The sequence below is a fragment of the Pyxicephalus adspersus genome, chromosome 4 (assembly GCF_032062135.1).
Source record: "Pyxicephalus adspersus chromosome 4, UCB_Pads_2.0, whole genome shotgun sequence".
Lineage (NCBI taxonomy): Eukaryota > Metazoa > Chordata > Amphibia > Anura > Pyxicephalidae > Pyxicephalus > Pyxicephalus adspersus.
Genome location: NC_092861.1, coordinates 68741425 through 68757609, shown reverse-complemented (window position 1 = coordinate 68757609; position 16185 = coordinate 68741425). Strand labels below are relative to the sequence as shown.

At 34.5% G+C, this 16185-nt stretch overlaps 1 protein-coding gene across 4 annotated transcripts in view; it reads left to right on the top strand.

The window, feature by feature from the left end:
- COL12A1 (collagen type XII alpha 1 chain) overlaps positions 1 to 15808 on the top strand; it is a 130384-nt gene extending 114576 nt beyond the window's left edge. For 3 of the 4 annotated variants that reach the window (XM_072408527.1, XM_072408530.1, XM_072408528.1), the window contains 8 exons: positions 3875 to 3928; positions 4174 to 4245; positions 7668 to 7703; positions 7825 to 7891; positions 9720 to 9908; positions 10120 to 10197; positions 12296 to 12466; positions 14810 to 15808. In XM_072408527.1, the coding sequence (XP_072264628.1) occupies positions 3875 to 3928; positions 4174 to 4245; positions 7668 to 7703; positions 7825 to 7891; positions 9720 to 9908; positions 10120 to 10197; positions 12296 to 12466; positions 14810 to 14979 (837 nt within the window). In that variant the 3' untranslated portion in view covers positions 14980 to 15808. Of the gene's footprint in view, positions 1 to 3874; positions 3929 to 4173; positions 4246 to 7667; positions 7704 to 7824; positions 7892 to 9719; positions 9909 to 10119; positions 10198 to 12295; positions 12467 to 13634; positions 14288 to 14809 lie in introns of those variants that run through there. The other variant, XM_072408529.1, reaches the window with a different exon arrangement.
- The last annotated feature ends 377 nt before the right edge of the window (positions 15809 to 16185 follow it).

The window sequence follows — 16185 nt, the reverse complement described above, 5'->3', positions numbered from 1 at the left end:
AAACAACTAGAATTAATCTTTGAATCATCAGTATATCATACATGTTCCTATATATTTTGCAAGGTTTTCTCACTTGGGAAGACCCTATCGTCTGGTAGTGCTTTTACAAAAGTGACAATTTTGGAAATGCTTTTAAAATCTACAGCCCCAAAACTTTATAGACTGGCCAAAATTAAATACAGTTTGACTTTAGATTTGTTTTGATTTCAGTTAAGCTGTTTTAGGCCATTGCTTTACAGACATCCACAGCTTGTTTGGCTGATTTAATAGAACTGGAAAAAAAGAAACTTGATTATTTGCCAAAATTGTCCCATTTTAATAAATCAAATTCTTTATGTATCGTTAGTGACAAATATACATCAGTGATGATGGGAGACATTCTTAAATCTCAAGAATGTTATAGGTATAGGTAAAGGATTTGTATTTCTGTCTAGTAACTTTCAGGATTATAGCACAGTCAGGAGGATGAAATCAGTTTAGAGAAAAGGAAAAGTGTGGTGTATTTTCCCCTTTGCAGCCTGTTCATTGGACAATTAAGGATCAGCAACACTTCTCACTTTGCTCTCCTATCTTTAAATTTCCTATAGGCAGGTATTTATAGAGCTGAACCCGAATAACAGCTAGTGCCTCCTTCTCCTTCTTCCAGTCTGAAAGCTTTTGTGCTAGAGACAGGAGGTTTAGATAAACACAAGTACCTTTTCTAGCTGTATATAAAAACACTTTTACAACAAACTTTGTTCACAACAAAGTAGAGAGGCACTTTATTAGCATTAAAATTTATGGTGCACCACTTTCTCTATTAACAAAAATATTTTTTTTGCCTTATTCTGTTGGTTAAATATAATCTGCATTGAGAGTTAAACCTGTATGTCACAAGACTGCTGGAATAGGAACACAACAGAACAATGCTGAGCCTTAGATCATGCCACAAACCCTCCACTGAAAACAGTTAACTGGAGCTGGTGCATACATCTCAACTCTAGTACTTTTTATATTTAAATGGTTTATCTTGACAATAAAATCTTATTCTCAATATTAGCTAAACTGTCTTTAATATAAGAAAATCTTTTTAATGATGAACATCTTGTGCAGAGCAGGAAAACATAATTATTACTTGTAGAGTTAATCCTTACGTGTTAAACATACGACCTGCAAAGAACTCAAAGCGCAAGCTGGAAAACGTTGTCTCTGGCCAAAACATCATTTCCTGTAATCCTTTTGTAATAAATGATCCAGCAAGAGACTTTCCAGAACGTTTTTCTTACTGTAGATGGATTTAATGTTTCCATTGCACTTGTTTAGCTGATCCACATTGTGTAGAATAAAATCACTAAATTTGTAAAGAAAACAAAGCATGAAAATCTTTTGAGTCTTTAGAATTGTTTTCTTCTAGTATCAAAGAAAAATCCAGGAGGAAAAATATGGGATTGTGCTGCTGCCAAATAAAACCAGGATTATTTATACATACAATACATTTGATTCTATCACAAATGTGTTTCTGTCTTCTTGGACAGTGTGAGGGCTAATCCTAAAAAACAGGCAATAATACATCATCTTAACGAGTAAATAACTATAATTGACTCATAAAGTTAATTAGATTTACAAACAAAAAACACTGGATTAGATTAGACTGGACAATGAAAACAACTTGTGAATATGGCTTTGCAAATTCACTGCTTGGTTGTGAATGTTGTAAAGATTATTGTAACAGTATAATGTATTGGAGTCGGCACCTGCAATTGGTCCAAAATGAATAGGGTTGCAAGGCCTTATTCTACCTGATATCTATTTGAAAGGGGTCCAATCCTACTGTGTGCATACATTTAGGTAGAATCAAGTAGAATTTTTTTTACTCCTACTAGCAACAGCAATTATAATTCCACTGGTAGAATATTCTACATGCAATAGAAATGATTCTACTAGTAGATTTTCTACTATCATAACATTTCTACTACTTGATTCCACCACAATTCTATTTGAAAGAAGTCAAGTTCTGCACATTAATTTCACTGTATATAGTCATTACTTTAATATGTGTTCCTGCAGTTGTCAGTCCTATCATAATTCTTGTTTCCAAATTGACCAAATTTCCTATATCTGACAGTCTTTCCTGGGCTCCACGTCCCTCCACCCAAACCCTAGCCACTTGATTCTAATGTAATTGTAATTCAGACTTATTAGACTTATTTATTAACACTTTTATTGCAATTGGCCTAAATGTCAATTCAAATTTGGAGCAATTTTTCATTAAATTGAATTTCTGCAGATTTGAACAGGGGAGTAGGGGAACACTGAATAACTACACTTTGTGTGAAAGTGCAGTTATCCATTAAAGCACCTTGTAGTAAAACAAATTGCATACTTTTATTCAGTTTATTTAGTCAGTAATACATTTCATAACAGGTAGAATTGTGAAATAATGTCTCCTACAGTCTATACTAAATGAATGCTATCTTTAGCAATGTGTTGTGTATAGCCAAGTGACTTGTAATCTGTTGCTTTAAAACTATTTATTAAAAATGTTCGGAACCCTATATTCTCCAGTTGATAACTCATTTGTGGCCTTGAGGACAGGCTTGGAGGATTGTGTAAGGCAGGTTTTATTTGGATTTATACCATGGAGAGCTAGAACAGGGAAAGGAGGTAAATACGTGACTGTTACTAGGCACATTACACTAAAAGTCCTCCTCATTATCCTATAATGACTTCCATCTTTAAATAGCGTACATCAAGAAAACATACAAGCCAATCATAGTAATGACTATTAAGGAAAATAAACATCACGTCAGCATGTTCTCTTTCTATTTACAAAGATTACTAATAAACCATGTCAGTCAGCTTATTAAATGAGAATCTTAGAAGCAGCTTTATTTAAATGTCCTTTCACATCTTTATTCCAGACAAGAATCTATATTTAATTTTAGCTTGGATGAGGAAGATTTACAATTTGTTTAAGGCTTTTTTTAAGTCTGTGGGCCCATTAGGAGATTTTCCCATTACTTTCATATTAGGGCAACAAGAAAACAGATATCAGATGTTGTAGTTCTTCCTTGACCCTCACTATTTTAGTTTATGTCCCTATTAGGGGATTTCCCGTAATTTTCTGTCCTGAAAGGGACAAAGGGTAGTGGACAAAGAAAAAGGTAGCAACAAAAACCTTAAGCTACGTACACACGTCAGATTTTTATCGCCCGATAATCGGCATCGGCCAATTATCGGGCGAAAATCTGCCGTGTGTACAGTCGGTGTCGTCCATCGTCCGGACGACCGACCTGCCGGATCCACGGACGATGGACGACAGCCGATCCTAATGAAAGGGAAGGGGAGAGCGCGCAGCAGGGTGCCGCTCCGTCGCTCTCCCCCTCCCCTCTCCATAGAGCATGAACGGTGCTGTATGTACAGCACCGTTCATGCATCGTGCACTCCCTTGTCGTTGGAAAGGATCGTGAAAGATCCTTTCCAACGACAAAAATTGGAAGTGTGTACGCAGCTTTACAGAGGCATTGCACTTTTTCTGCACATCTCCAAGTAAAATAAAAGTTGCAGGCTGGAGTTGGGCTTTAAAGTATGTCAGAAGTATGAATGAAAATAAATTAATAGAAATCAGGTAAGTATTTGCAAATGCATTGGCAAGTTTGCATATGATTTCATTAGATAACATTTCGGTTTATTCTTATTTGAGAAACATATGCAAGGCCATTCTGTTTTTATTAATACTCTTACAGCTCTGGTAATGTATTGCATGCATATAACATTTCCCTTAGTGTACGCATGCTTGTCAGTTCTTAGTACAATTGGCCTTAATTTTATAGCATGTATACAAAAAAACAAAACAATGTTTAATTCAACTAACAATACCTTTTTATCTTATTAGGGTTTCACTGGAAAAGATGGGTCAGTAGGACCTAGAGGACCTCCAGGACCAATGGTAAAGGATAAAAAGTTATTACATTTTGCTATCTGGTATAATTGATCTGTTTAAGATTTTTTTTTCAGGTAGTACTTTTGCAGCAAAATAAGAAATAAAAAGAATGTGCGGTATAAGAAATATGATCCTGTAGAAATGTTTTCCATCAGTTATTCATGTGGAAATAGCCTGACAATTTAGTTTACAAAGACCTGATAACATTTCCAGTTATAGTCTTCATCAAATGCTTCTTTCCTATTTTACAGGGAGCACCAGGACCTCAAGGAGTGCCAGGTCCAAGTGGTTTACCAGGAAAGCAAGGCGATAATGGCCTACCAGTAAGATCCTTCCCATATTTGCTAAGTAAAACATATTATGAATGCAGAGTTATGTCTTATTAACAACCTTTTTTTCCCATAGTAGCATATTGCTTATTAAGTAACATAGTGGAAGGATGTAACAATTTGCAATACATCTTTTTAACAGTTGCAAAAGTTGGTGTTTGGAATTTGTGGTAATAGTTTTCCATTTGAACAACCACCAGAATCGTCTGCCAAAACATATATTTCTGCTCTGAAGAAACACTAAGAGCTAGGTCAGCATATTGCAGGAAATGTTGCTGGGTTTCATTGTGTTTTCACGTCTTTAAGTCATATACCATTCAGGCCAAATGATGTCTGATCACAAATCAAGTGGAACTTGCTTCTGGTTTTAGGCATTTATGCACACACCAGTACTGGTGAAATAATAATTAAAAACAATTTTTTTTGTTTGTGACAAGGAAATATTTGCATTTCATACACTGAAAATGTAGATCCATTTTTGTGCTGAGCTTGCATTATCCCTTATTAAAGTAGGCATAAAAGCAATTTCATACATGTTTATGGAAAGAAAGCGAATGATCACTATATTGCCCCACATCTGTTAATATACAAATAAAAATGTGCTTGTGATTGTACCCTGTTCATGGTTTAGACATGAGTTCAAAGCTCCCTGACAGAAAGTGAGTTGTTCTGCAGAGCCTAAGCTATGCATTGCCAATACCAGGGACTCTGGCAAAAAGTATGGATGAAGTGTTACATCTAAGTTTTACCGTTACAATTTATTCCACCATTGACAGTTGCCAGTATAACAAACAAAAAGCACAGCTTATAGACTAGATTGGAGGGAAGAATTCAGGTGCATTCTTATTGTGGAGAAAAGGTTGAGGTAGACAGGTGGGAAAACTTTATCAGAAGACACATCCTTTTAAGATTTTTTAGGGCAAGAAGAACGTCACAGGTGTCAGCAGAAACCTTTGGGCTTAATTATTACCACTGCATTGAACACTCGATGAAGTCACAATCACTCCTAAACATACATTAATGCTATATTTATTATTATTATTAATATTTATAATATTATCACAAAGTCAGTCCAATAGTTCTTGTGCTGGCAGCAAGATGGGGAAATGCAGGTAGCAATGTATAACAACTCCAAGGAATGCAGGTCTTTGATGGCCCAAAATATTTGAGTGCTCTGGTTTACCCCTAATGAAAAAAAAAAAAAATAAGTAGAGGAAAAAAATAAAAACAAAATGCCTTTTTAATCTCCAACCCTAAATCATTCCATTTAAATTTAGTTCCAATTTTGGAAATTTAGAAGGCAAGGTTAGAACATTGCATGTCTTCAAAACAAATTGTATCTATGTAGCAGTATACGTATATGTAGCAGTATGCGGATAACATTCCTAGCTTTGAATATCTTGTTCCACATTTTAGTCTAATTTAAAAACCTGTGTTGAATGCTGCTGTTAATACACTGTAATTTATTTCTGTTTTAGTGCCTTCATGTTCTCCTTTAGCTAGTCTTGTCAACCTATGACAACCAACCATACCAATTAACAGTACTGTTTCATGGTTACATGGTTACATTATAGGAACCCCAAAATATCCTCTTGGAAAATAAAATATAGTGGGCATGCCAGATGAAGCTATTGTTCATGAGAAAAAAAGTACTTTGATGTTCTCTAATGGTTTCAGTCTTTTCAGTATTTTAAGAAACTTGTTAATGCAGGCATGACAGGATAAAGGGGTAAAGTCAAATAATAAGGGTGGCTTACAGATGTTTGTATGGTTTTATTTACATGGTTGATTATACAACTTTTATAAAATGTTAAAGTGCCATGTTGAAATAATTTGCCAAATTAATGCTGATGAAGGACTTTTGTGATTATTAAATTGTAAAACATTTAACTTAACACAAAATTTGCAACATCTGTGATGAGAAGGCGTTAGTAAACTGCCTTAGTTTAAAACACATATTTTTCACAAGGATTGTACACAAGGCTTGTTGAGAGTCTTTCAGAGTTTTCCACAGACTGCCTTAATGCATAAAGACATGTGGTCTCCCTGTGTTGGCATTTAGTTCAAGAAGTTCTCGAAAGCCCAGTTGACCACAACCATTCCTGATTGACTTCAGTAATTGGGTACCTGCCTACTGCAGAGTATGGCCTCACAACTATGTGCTACAAGTTAAACCATTAATTTTAAGTGGGCCAATTTGTGCCACAATAATTTCTAAGGGAAAGGTATAGCATTGGAGGATAGCAGGACCTGAGCATCAATCACAAAATGTTCCACTGCATTTCACCAGTGGTCTATGTGGGTAAAACCAGTGTATGGAGACTAAGGCCTTGATCTTAACTAGGAAAACCACATAATTTAAACTTCAGCATATTTTTTGTCTTCAGTAGCCCAGTGTAGGCTATTTGGTTGCAGGGCTTTTGACAGAGAAACAAATATGAATTTGGAATTATTATTATTTCACTAATTCACCTTCATTTCACTAATTTTTTACTAATTTCAACTCCTATGCTACTACCTAGCATTATGTAACACACAATTTCTTCCTTACCCAAATTTTACCAGTAAACCAACCCTCTAATATTAAAACCTAACCTCTAACGTAATTACAAAAAAATAAAACCCCCTAATTCACAATTTACTTATGAGTCCTGATCTGTTATTAATACATATTAAAATATTTCACTGTAAGCTTAACCTAACTTCTAAACAAAACCTCTGACCTTAAGCCTAACCTTAACCATACATATACCCTAACTATAACTATAAAGCTAAACTGATGGAAAGTCAAGTACAGTGTCACATGTAAGACAACAAGAATCAGGGAACAAGCAAAAGAGGAACAGGGATATGGTAAAGAGAATTTATACAAGCTCTAGTAATTCCTAAAGAATAAGTGTTTATCTAAACATCATTGGTAAAGGGAGATAGAATATAAGTGTTAAACAGGAATCAATTATAGATTAATTATCAGGTAATAGGAAATTCGGACGAATACCTAAAAAATTTTATATGACAATATACACTTTATGATTATTCTATGTACAGTGCTGCATAATATGTTGGTGTTAGATAAATACTGCATAATAATAATAATAATATTAACAATAGTAAATATGATTAGAATATGTTGAGATTCCATTTGAAGCAAAATCACATTTTACTAATACTGTATGAATAGAAATCTAAATAGTCGCAAACATTTTATATTTAGTTCAATACTGACAGTCCCCTACTTTCCATGGCACAACTCAGACTATTATTTTGAGAGTAAAGTATAGTTACTTCAACTGCATCCAATCTTAAAATACATACTTTATAGATATAAAAAATACAAGGCAGAAACAATGTGATTGGCTTGTGATTGCCTTACCCTTTATACCTGACAAAAGTAACTTATTGTCATTCTTTTATAGGGTCCACCTGGGCAAAAAGGAGATAAAGGTGACAGGGTAAGTTATAGAAAAGATTACAGTTTTTTTTAGAGTTGTGTATTTTTTAATACCTATGCCTTTATAACTAAACTGTACATTCTGTAAATGACATTGTCCACTGCATGTGTTTTATCATTAGGGAGATGTTGCTTCACAGAATATGATGAGAGCAGTTGCAAGACAAGTTTGTGAACAAATGATAAACAGTAAGTGGAAACCTATATTTGGTAGACCTGAGATTGCATTAAAAAAGAAGAGCTCTCAGTGTTTGTTAGTAATTGTTAGCTTTTTCATTGCATTTTCTTTCTATTTTCATACAAGCTGCATGTGCATTTATTATTGGTTCTTTGGTGAAATTAGTGAATTTCCAAATGGCAAAAACAAACAAATACTGTAAATGTTTTAATTCTGTTGCATAGCTACTAAACCAGGTAGTTAGGCATTTTTTTTAGATCAGGCTCACCCTTACTATCCCTTATTTATGGTTTTACCTTGGTGGGTCCTCTTTACAGCACTGGCACCCTCTTTACATAATCTTTACTTTACCTGTAAAGTTACAATTTTGTAGAATGTGATAAGTAGAATACTTTACAATAAATACGAGATCAACTTAGGAAGCAGTAATCCTTCTTTATATGTCCCAAATGGATGCATGGGGATGTGTCATTGCTCCCTTTGCTCAACATTATTAGCTTTCTTGCCTAGCTCTGATGTTTGGGATCTTCAGCTTTCCATTTACCATGATTTGAAATATTTTAAGCTCAGAATGAGGAATTAGGATCTTTTTAAACCAGGAATTAATCCAAAATCCCTTCCTCCCCTCTGCACTTTAAAACAGGAGAATATCTGCATAAAGAAGTTTCCCAGTATAGAACCATTGAAAAGGCTATGAATAAAGTTGAGATGTACGCCTAAGGAAAAAATATATTTATTTACACATGGAAGTTATTTAAGCAAGAACTTTTGTGCACCTCTGTTTAGTATGAATTCATAAGAACATTATAATATTTGAAGCAAATATCTATTTGTATTTTTTAGAGTAGACTGCAGACTATACATATTTATTAACAGAGAACTTTTAGTGTTTCATAGATAAAATACCTCTTTACTTAAAAAAATAGAATTCATTGAATTTGAGTAACTTTAATTTTGCTAATCACAGGGAATTCTATAGAAATAGACTGTTGAAGTTGGGAGTCCTGATTTTTTTTATAGATGGGTCCCAAGCAGCTAATTTACATTTAAATTGGTAATCTCCTGACTTACATATAGGATACTCATACAATAAACAGATAGATATAAGCATTAAAGAAAAAAAACGACTTCACTGAACAGAATTTACAACAAATCATATTTTACTTGCCTTTTCTTAGTTAGCCAGGGCTATCAGTTGATATATGTTATGATATGCACTTTAAGTTAAGAATATGTCTTATGTCTGCTCTGTGCTTTTATGTTTTTTAAAAAAAACCTTCAATTAGAAACCCAGACAATTTCAGTAGCAGGAAATTGTAAGTTCATGGATAATGTCACAATGACCTCAGTACTTCCCTGGTTACCTCTTTTCACATGCTTTTTACATTACTTTCTACATGATATGTGTTCAATGCTGGAAGACAAGTGTTTTTCTGTGTACTATAGAATGTCAGCATTACTGGTTAATGATTGCCTTCCAGCACTAGTACAGACCATTTAGTGCCAAAAATTCAGAAGTAAATGGAAGTTTAAGGCAGATAAGCATTTGGCCCACCCAGCTTGCCAATTTTCCCACTAAGTAAAATCCCAGACTTTTCTCTTTACCACGCATATTTAAAATGTTTTGTTACCACTGATACTTGGAGGTTGTTCCACTTTCTCTCATTCCATTTATAAAACTTTTACAGTCATAAAAAAACTGACATCTGATCTTTAACTTCTAAACCATTTTACCAACTGCTCTTGAGTTTTAATCAGACTGTTTTAATTACATCCATTTGTAAAGGTATGTTGAAAATGTACGTTTCAGTGATATGTATATCTTTTCTATCTTTCAAGATCAAATGGGCAGATTTAATCAAATGTTGAACCAGATTCCAAATGACTATTATTCCAATCGCAATCAACCTGGACCTCCCGGTCCACCTGGTTCTCCAGGCAGTGCTGGTATGAGAGGTGAACCTGGACCTTCAGGAAGACCTGGATTCCCAGGAACACCTGGCGCTCAAGGACCCCCTGGAGAAAGAGGTAATATAAAACAACTGTTAGAATATGATAGAAAATACTAAATCTTTAAAAATGACTCTAAGACCAAAAAACACTATCTTTTGAAAGTTGCACATTATGTATATTTGTACAGAGAGGTTTGTTAGATATAACAAGGCTGAAAGTATTTGTCACCAAATGCAGTATTGCAGTAATGTACTATTAAAGTAATACCATTTTGCATTTACCTTAGGAATACCAGGTGAAAAAGGAGAAAGAGGCAATTCTGGAATTGGATCTCAAGGACCCAGAGGTCTCCCTGGACCACCAGGTTTGTACAACAAATTATCTACCCAATTTTCATAAACCAAATTATTATTGTTTGTTTAGTAGGATAACATTTTCTTTAGCCTTTTACTTGCTAAAATACCAAAGAATCTTATTTTTCATAATTTAGAATCTGGTGCCCCATAGCTTTTATCATGGGAGTCTCAAAGTCAAACTTACAAAAAATGCCAAATTCCTAAATTAATCATTTAACCCTTACCCTAACTCTGAAACCTAACATAGTTTAACCATAGCACTTAATTTTAAATTAGATGAGTTTAATCATTAAAGAACAGATCTTCCACTGCAATTTTAGAACATAGTCTAACACTTAACACTGTAAAACCCTTTACCCTAACCTCTTGTCTTCTAACACTAGGCTACTTCTTTCTCAATATTGTATTGCCAAAAACAAGCCGAGCCCTGGGTGATGGATTTTTGGAAAACAAATTTGGCGAAAGTTTGTACATTAAACCAAATGATTATTGCTTCCTGTGTCTACCTTGTAAATCCTTAAAACAGTGGGGTTTTTTAAGTAGTAAAAGGGGAGGATAAGGGCGGGGCTCCTTCTATATTTTATCACTATCTATATTTCCACCGAGGAGATTTGGTCTTTTCCTATGTGTTGTCAAATACTTGAAGCAAGCAGAAATCCCACTGACAGAGGTACAAACAACAGTGGAAAGAAGACAAGGGTTCTAAGCCTTCTTTGTGTTACCCAAAACTAGCAAAGTCATGGTTGGTTGGAGTTGGATTTTAAAAATATGGAATTTGTAAACTAAACTACCTTGCCGAATTCGCTGTAGTTCACTGATGACTTTTGGCTGGGCTACTGCTCAAATGAGAAGCATCCTATCTTAACCAATTTTAGGAACCACAGGTAATTTGATGTAGAAGGTATATAAAATGTACCAATGAAGTGAATGCCTGCTAACCCCCAACACTCTCATGCTGTTCGAAGCCATGGCCTATTTGACATTCTGATAAATTTTGACAAACTTGATATCTTGTGTAGCTAGGTAAACTTTCCTATTGTTGGTGTTATGATTTTATTAACTGTCACAGAGGGTTAAATCCTAAAAGCTAATGCTTGACCTAACTTTTCATCTGGATTTTCAAAAAAGGAGTTAGTACTCTTTTATTTTAACTTTTAGGACATAGGCCAATATTTTGAGGTTTTGTTGGACAAGAATGCTGTGGCAACCTCTAATCTGTGCTCATTAATATATGTTCTTTTTTTGCAAATTAAACACCTTGATACATGGCCATAATGTAATACATTGTTTGATGAAATCATCTGTACCAAGTGTTCTTTGTTAAAGTAAATGTGGAACACATTAGTATGGAAACGGATATATAGTTTTATATTTAAACCTTTATTTCTCTGTGTGCTTTTAAGCTGTTAATAGATAACATACAACATTGCAAATAGTACTCTGTTTTAGGCTAGCAGTGCCCTAATCAGTAACTTGTTATTTACCCTGATTGTCCACCAAAATCTGGCAGAATAGCTTTCTGGCTGTTTCTGTCTTTAATTTGTAGTTAAAACACAATTTTTCAATTACGAAATGTACAAGAAGCTTGCAACAATTTTATCCTCACTTGATTCAAGATTTACATTCTAGCTAACCATAATAGTACTAGTTCCAAAAAAAACATGACTTCATCTGCCCTTGGGCCACAGAGTTGCAGAGTTGATGCACTAATACATTTTAGTTAGACTACATTGTGCTTTTCTGTGCAGTAGTTTCCCTAGGGGTCATTATATCTTAGTAGAAACAAACCAAAGAATTTACTGAGGTTTGTTCCTGTCTGAAGTTGTCCCTGCCTCACCGCATCTGATCCTGAGTAAAATAGACATTATGTGGGTGCTTTAAAGAAAAAAATTTTTACATTTTATATTTTATTTATATTTTTAGATATTTCAACATGTTTTGGTTAATTTGGTGGCGTCTTCATTGACAACACATGGAGACTTATTTTGCCCAAGTATTGTGCTCGTATATGTCTAGACAGTTTCTGTGCCAGATGCATTATTAGCTTTGGTTTAAAACAATAGAAAACAAATCTTACATAATTTCATATTTCTCTTTCAAAATCAGGACCACCAGGCGAATCCAGAACTGGACCACCAGGATCTACAGGCTCTTCAGGGCCTCCAGGACCTCCAGGCCGACCGGGTAACCAAGGAATTAGAGGTCCTGTTGGTCCACCTGGGTATTGTGATGCTTCACTATGTGCAAGTATTCCTTACAATGGCCAAGGATATCCAGGTACGTTACCATCAATATCTTCTGGGTAATTTTCATAAGCTGTCAGGATATTGTTTTGTTAGCATGCTTTTATTGAAAACCATTGTTTGTTTCATGTAATAACTTTGTTCTCTTTTTGTGTTGCTTGCTTTATTATATGACTTGCTAAATGGCTAATCATCAACAATAAATGTGATAATTGATCATGTGAATTATTTTACTTTAAATTAATTGATACAGCACAAAATAAGTGAAAAGAGAAGTGAAAGGAATGAATCAGGCTCAATGTTAGGAGCTTGGTTACCCCTGGCACCAGTAATAAGCAAATGTCAGACCTTGTGCCCTTCAAATTACTTTCAGGTTAGTCAGAACTAATGCAACTTACTGAAAGGCCAAATAACCCTTTTGTCTCTGTGTTTATTTATTTAAAAGTACAACTGCTGTGTAGGCCCCTAGGGAAGCTGGCACATACCTGAGGGAGCTATTCATGTTCTCCTGTTCTGAAAAGCAAAACTTCCTCACTTTCTGATTGAAGTGTTGAAGCTTACCTGTTCCTACTTGCCCCCATTTCTGTTGACCAATGCTGTCCAACATATTGATGGGCCATAATTTAGGGTGCACTTATACAGCAAGCTTTTAAACAAACTGTTTAGGCTTGCCATGAGATCGAGTGGTCCAGCATAGTTCCTAACAGTTTGCACCTTGACAGCTGCTTGGTCACTCACACTGGAGTGCAGATGTACTGTACCGCTCACTGTTTTGTCCTCATTCATTCTCTGTGGGGCTGTAGCTAGTCAAAGCTACTTGTAGCGTCTCCCCCTAAACAATGGTTCAATGGCATGAGAAAATGGTAACCCCATGCAACTTCATTGCCAGTCTAAACATAGACCTAATGACAGGTTTTCTTAAAACCACAATAATGTTTACAAAAAGAAAGAGGTAAAGTTATATTATTAGTTATAAGTTATAGGTGATAAAAAATATTATTATATAAATGTCTCCATATTTCATTATCTAGTCAGTGTACTACAAGCATACAGAGAAAAATAGGTACATAGGGTATAGAAAAGCATGTATAAGGTTGTTTGTCCATTACCATTATATATGAATGCTTTAACTAAAGTCTGTACTGTATTAAGGTGGAAATCTCGTACTTTTAAACACTAACAACATATTTGACCTGTTTCAGGTTCCGGCTAACACATTTTAGTCTCCAGTGCTGCTTACAGTTTGAATTGATGAAAATTCGTGTTTCTGAGATGTTTGCGCACGTGCTTACTCTGAAATCATTCTTTTGGGAAATTTCACCATGGATATAGCTAACGACTTGTATTGCCATCATAAAATAAAAAAATGGGGGAACTGTTTTCTATACTAACAACACTCGAATGGAAACCAGGACAGCGATATCAGCTTACAAAGCCTGTTTGCATTTCTGTAGCGAAAAAAAAAGCCATGTCAAGTATGAGAACAAAATACAGGGCCTCAGTGACATGAGAGGTCAATATAACTACTAACTACTGTGTCTGAAGTAGCCCTTCTAAATAGAGATTTAACAAATGGAAATAGAAATGATTTATGTAAATAATAAACTAATTGTGGCTTGTAAATGATTTGTATGACAACATATCCACTAAAATCAGTTAACATTATTTTACATGACGCTAATACATTAAAGCCTGCTGCTTGCTGTCTGCTAGAATAACCATTGACCCTTCAACCCTTTGAAAGTTCTACGGTGCTACTGCTTCTCAGGCAAGACTGAGTAATGACATAACCTCTAAAGCATTTAACTTTGTATGTAGCTAAACATTATAATATATATTGATGACTTAATGACAATGCCTCTAGCATTATGTATTACATTATTTATTGTTGCACATTAGATTCAATTACAACAATTTACCTGTAAATTATTTCAGCTAACAACTCACCATAATCCGTGACAAACTTTATTGAATTATACAATGTATAATCCAATACAAAATGCATTTTGATATACAATTTGTAATCTTTCACTAAAATAACTGTCCCTTTAGGATAATAAACTGATTTCTAACTATTAAATAATAAGAAACTATCTAACTATTAGAAATGCATTAAAACTGTGAAACACAGCAACATCAAATGCATTTTTGTCTTGGGTTATCGACAAGTTTTATTTTCCTAGCTTGCATATAGCCAAGCGTGCTAATCTGATATCATATATAGGTAAATCTCTATATAGGTTTGCTTATATACAGGTTACCCATATATATATAGAGACGTACATGTATAAAAAAGGCAAAATGTATCATACATGTATCCATGGATTAATATCATAAGATAATTATTTTGTTCAATCGGACAAATATTTTTAACCAGAACCATATCATCCAGAAAGTGGACCAATTGAGCCTGACAGTCAACCCTACGTAGTCCAAATACCACAAGAAAGACCAGATGATGAGGACTATGGACATGAAATGCATCCTGACTATGCTGAACATATGCGATGGAGAAGATCCTTAAGAAAGAATGTAGTGAAATCATAAAATGTTTTCTATTTAATATGCTATTTTTGTCATTTACATGGTTTTAACAGTCAAACAATGCACGCAGAGTAAGTGGATAGCATGCTTTCCAATTTCCTTACAGGATACTGCAATCATGAAATGCACTTGCCCATATTTACACATACCTTGTTTATGTGTACTTTGCGATAAGTAGATCTCACCGTAGAAACAGTATGATGCTTCTGTCCCATACATGTCTAAATGCTTGTAAAATATGTTGTGCTGTTGCATTTTTCCAAATGTGTGAATAAAGATACAAAATTTTATAGAATGTTATATAGCTGAAACCTAAATTTAAAGCAGATTTCCCAGCGGCTTTGTGTCAGAGCAATGATGTCACATCCCTGCTTCATAGACCATGTTGCCATGCACATTAAACAAACCATTTTCTCTGTACAACATGTACCCTTCTACTCAAGCCCGCATTATACTTTGTAGGGATTATACTGCTTTTTGTACGCTGCCTCCTTTTAATCATCCAGAAACCTTACAACATAGCTAAACATAGTGCGCCAGTTGGGTGCAGGTTTATATTGTAGACACATTAACAGTTACATGTATGCCAAATTGCAGTCAGTCCTGCAGAAAATGGAATTGCATGTTTGTGCTGTATATTTAGTTTGAACAAATTTCAGAATATAGTGTTTCTTAGTTCTCAAAGCAGTTTGAATTAACTCGCAAACTATGAAAATAGATTTGCTGTTTTAAAATTTTTAACTGCAAATTGTGAATTTCACTGCCTTATATTTTTATTTATTTCTGAAACAAAAGAGGCGTTTTTTTTTCAATAAAACTACTGAAAATATAAGTATTTGGTTTCATTGTGTTCTTTGAATGAAACAAACCTTTTAGTAGTGGTCATGTACTGCACATATGCTCATTTGTATAAGATTGAAGGAACATATACTAGCATGCATTTTGCAATAGAGTTACTCGAATTTGCCTAAGTTCAGTTTGAGGACCAGTCAAGCAAACTGGTCCAAGAATTCTGTATTCTAAAAGTGGACTTATACTGAAACATTCATTTTCGAAAGGAATATTGGTTTGTCACAAAGTGAATTGTCCTTTTACAGCAAAATAAAGTTCTGATGACTACAACTATCCAATCACGTGCAAAGAAACACCTGTTTTTTAGGTTTTTCTGCTCATGATTGTGTATACTTTGAGAAAAGAACTATCGCCATT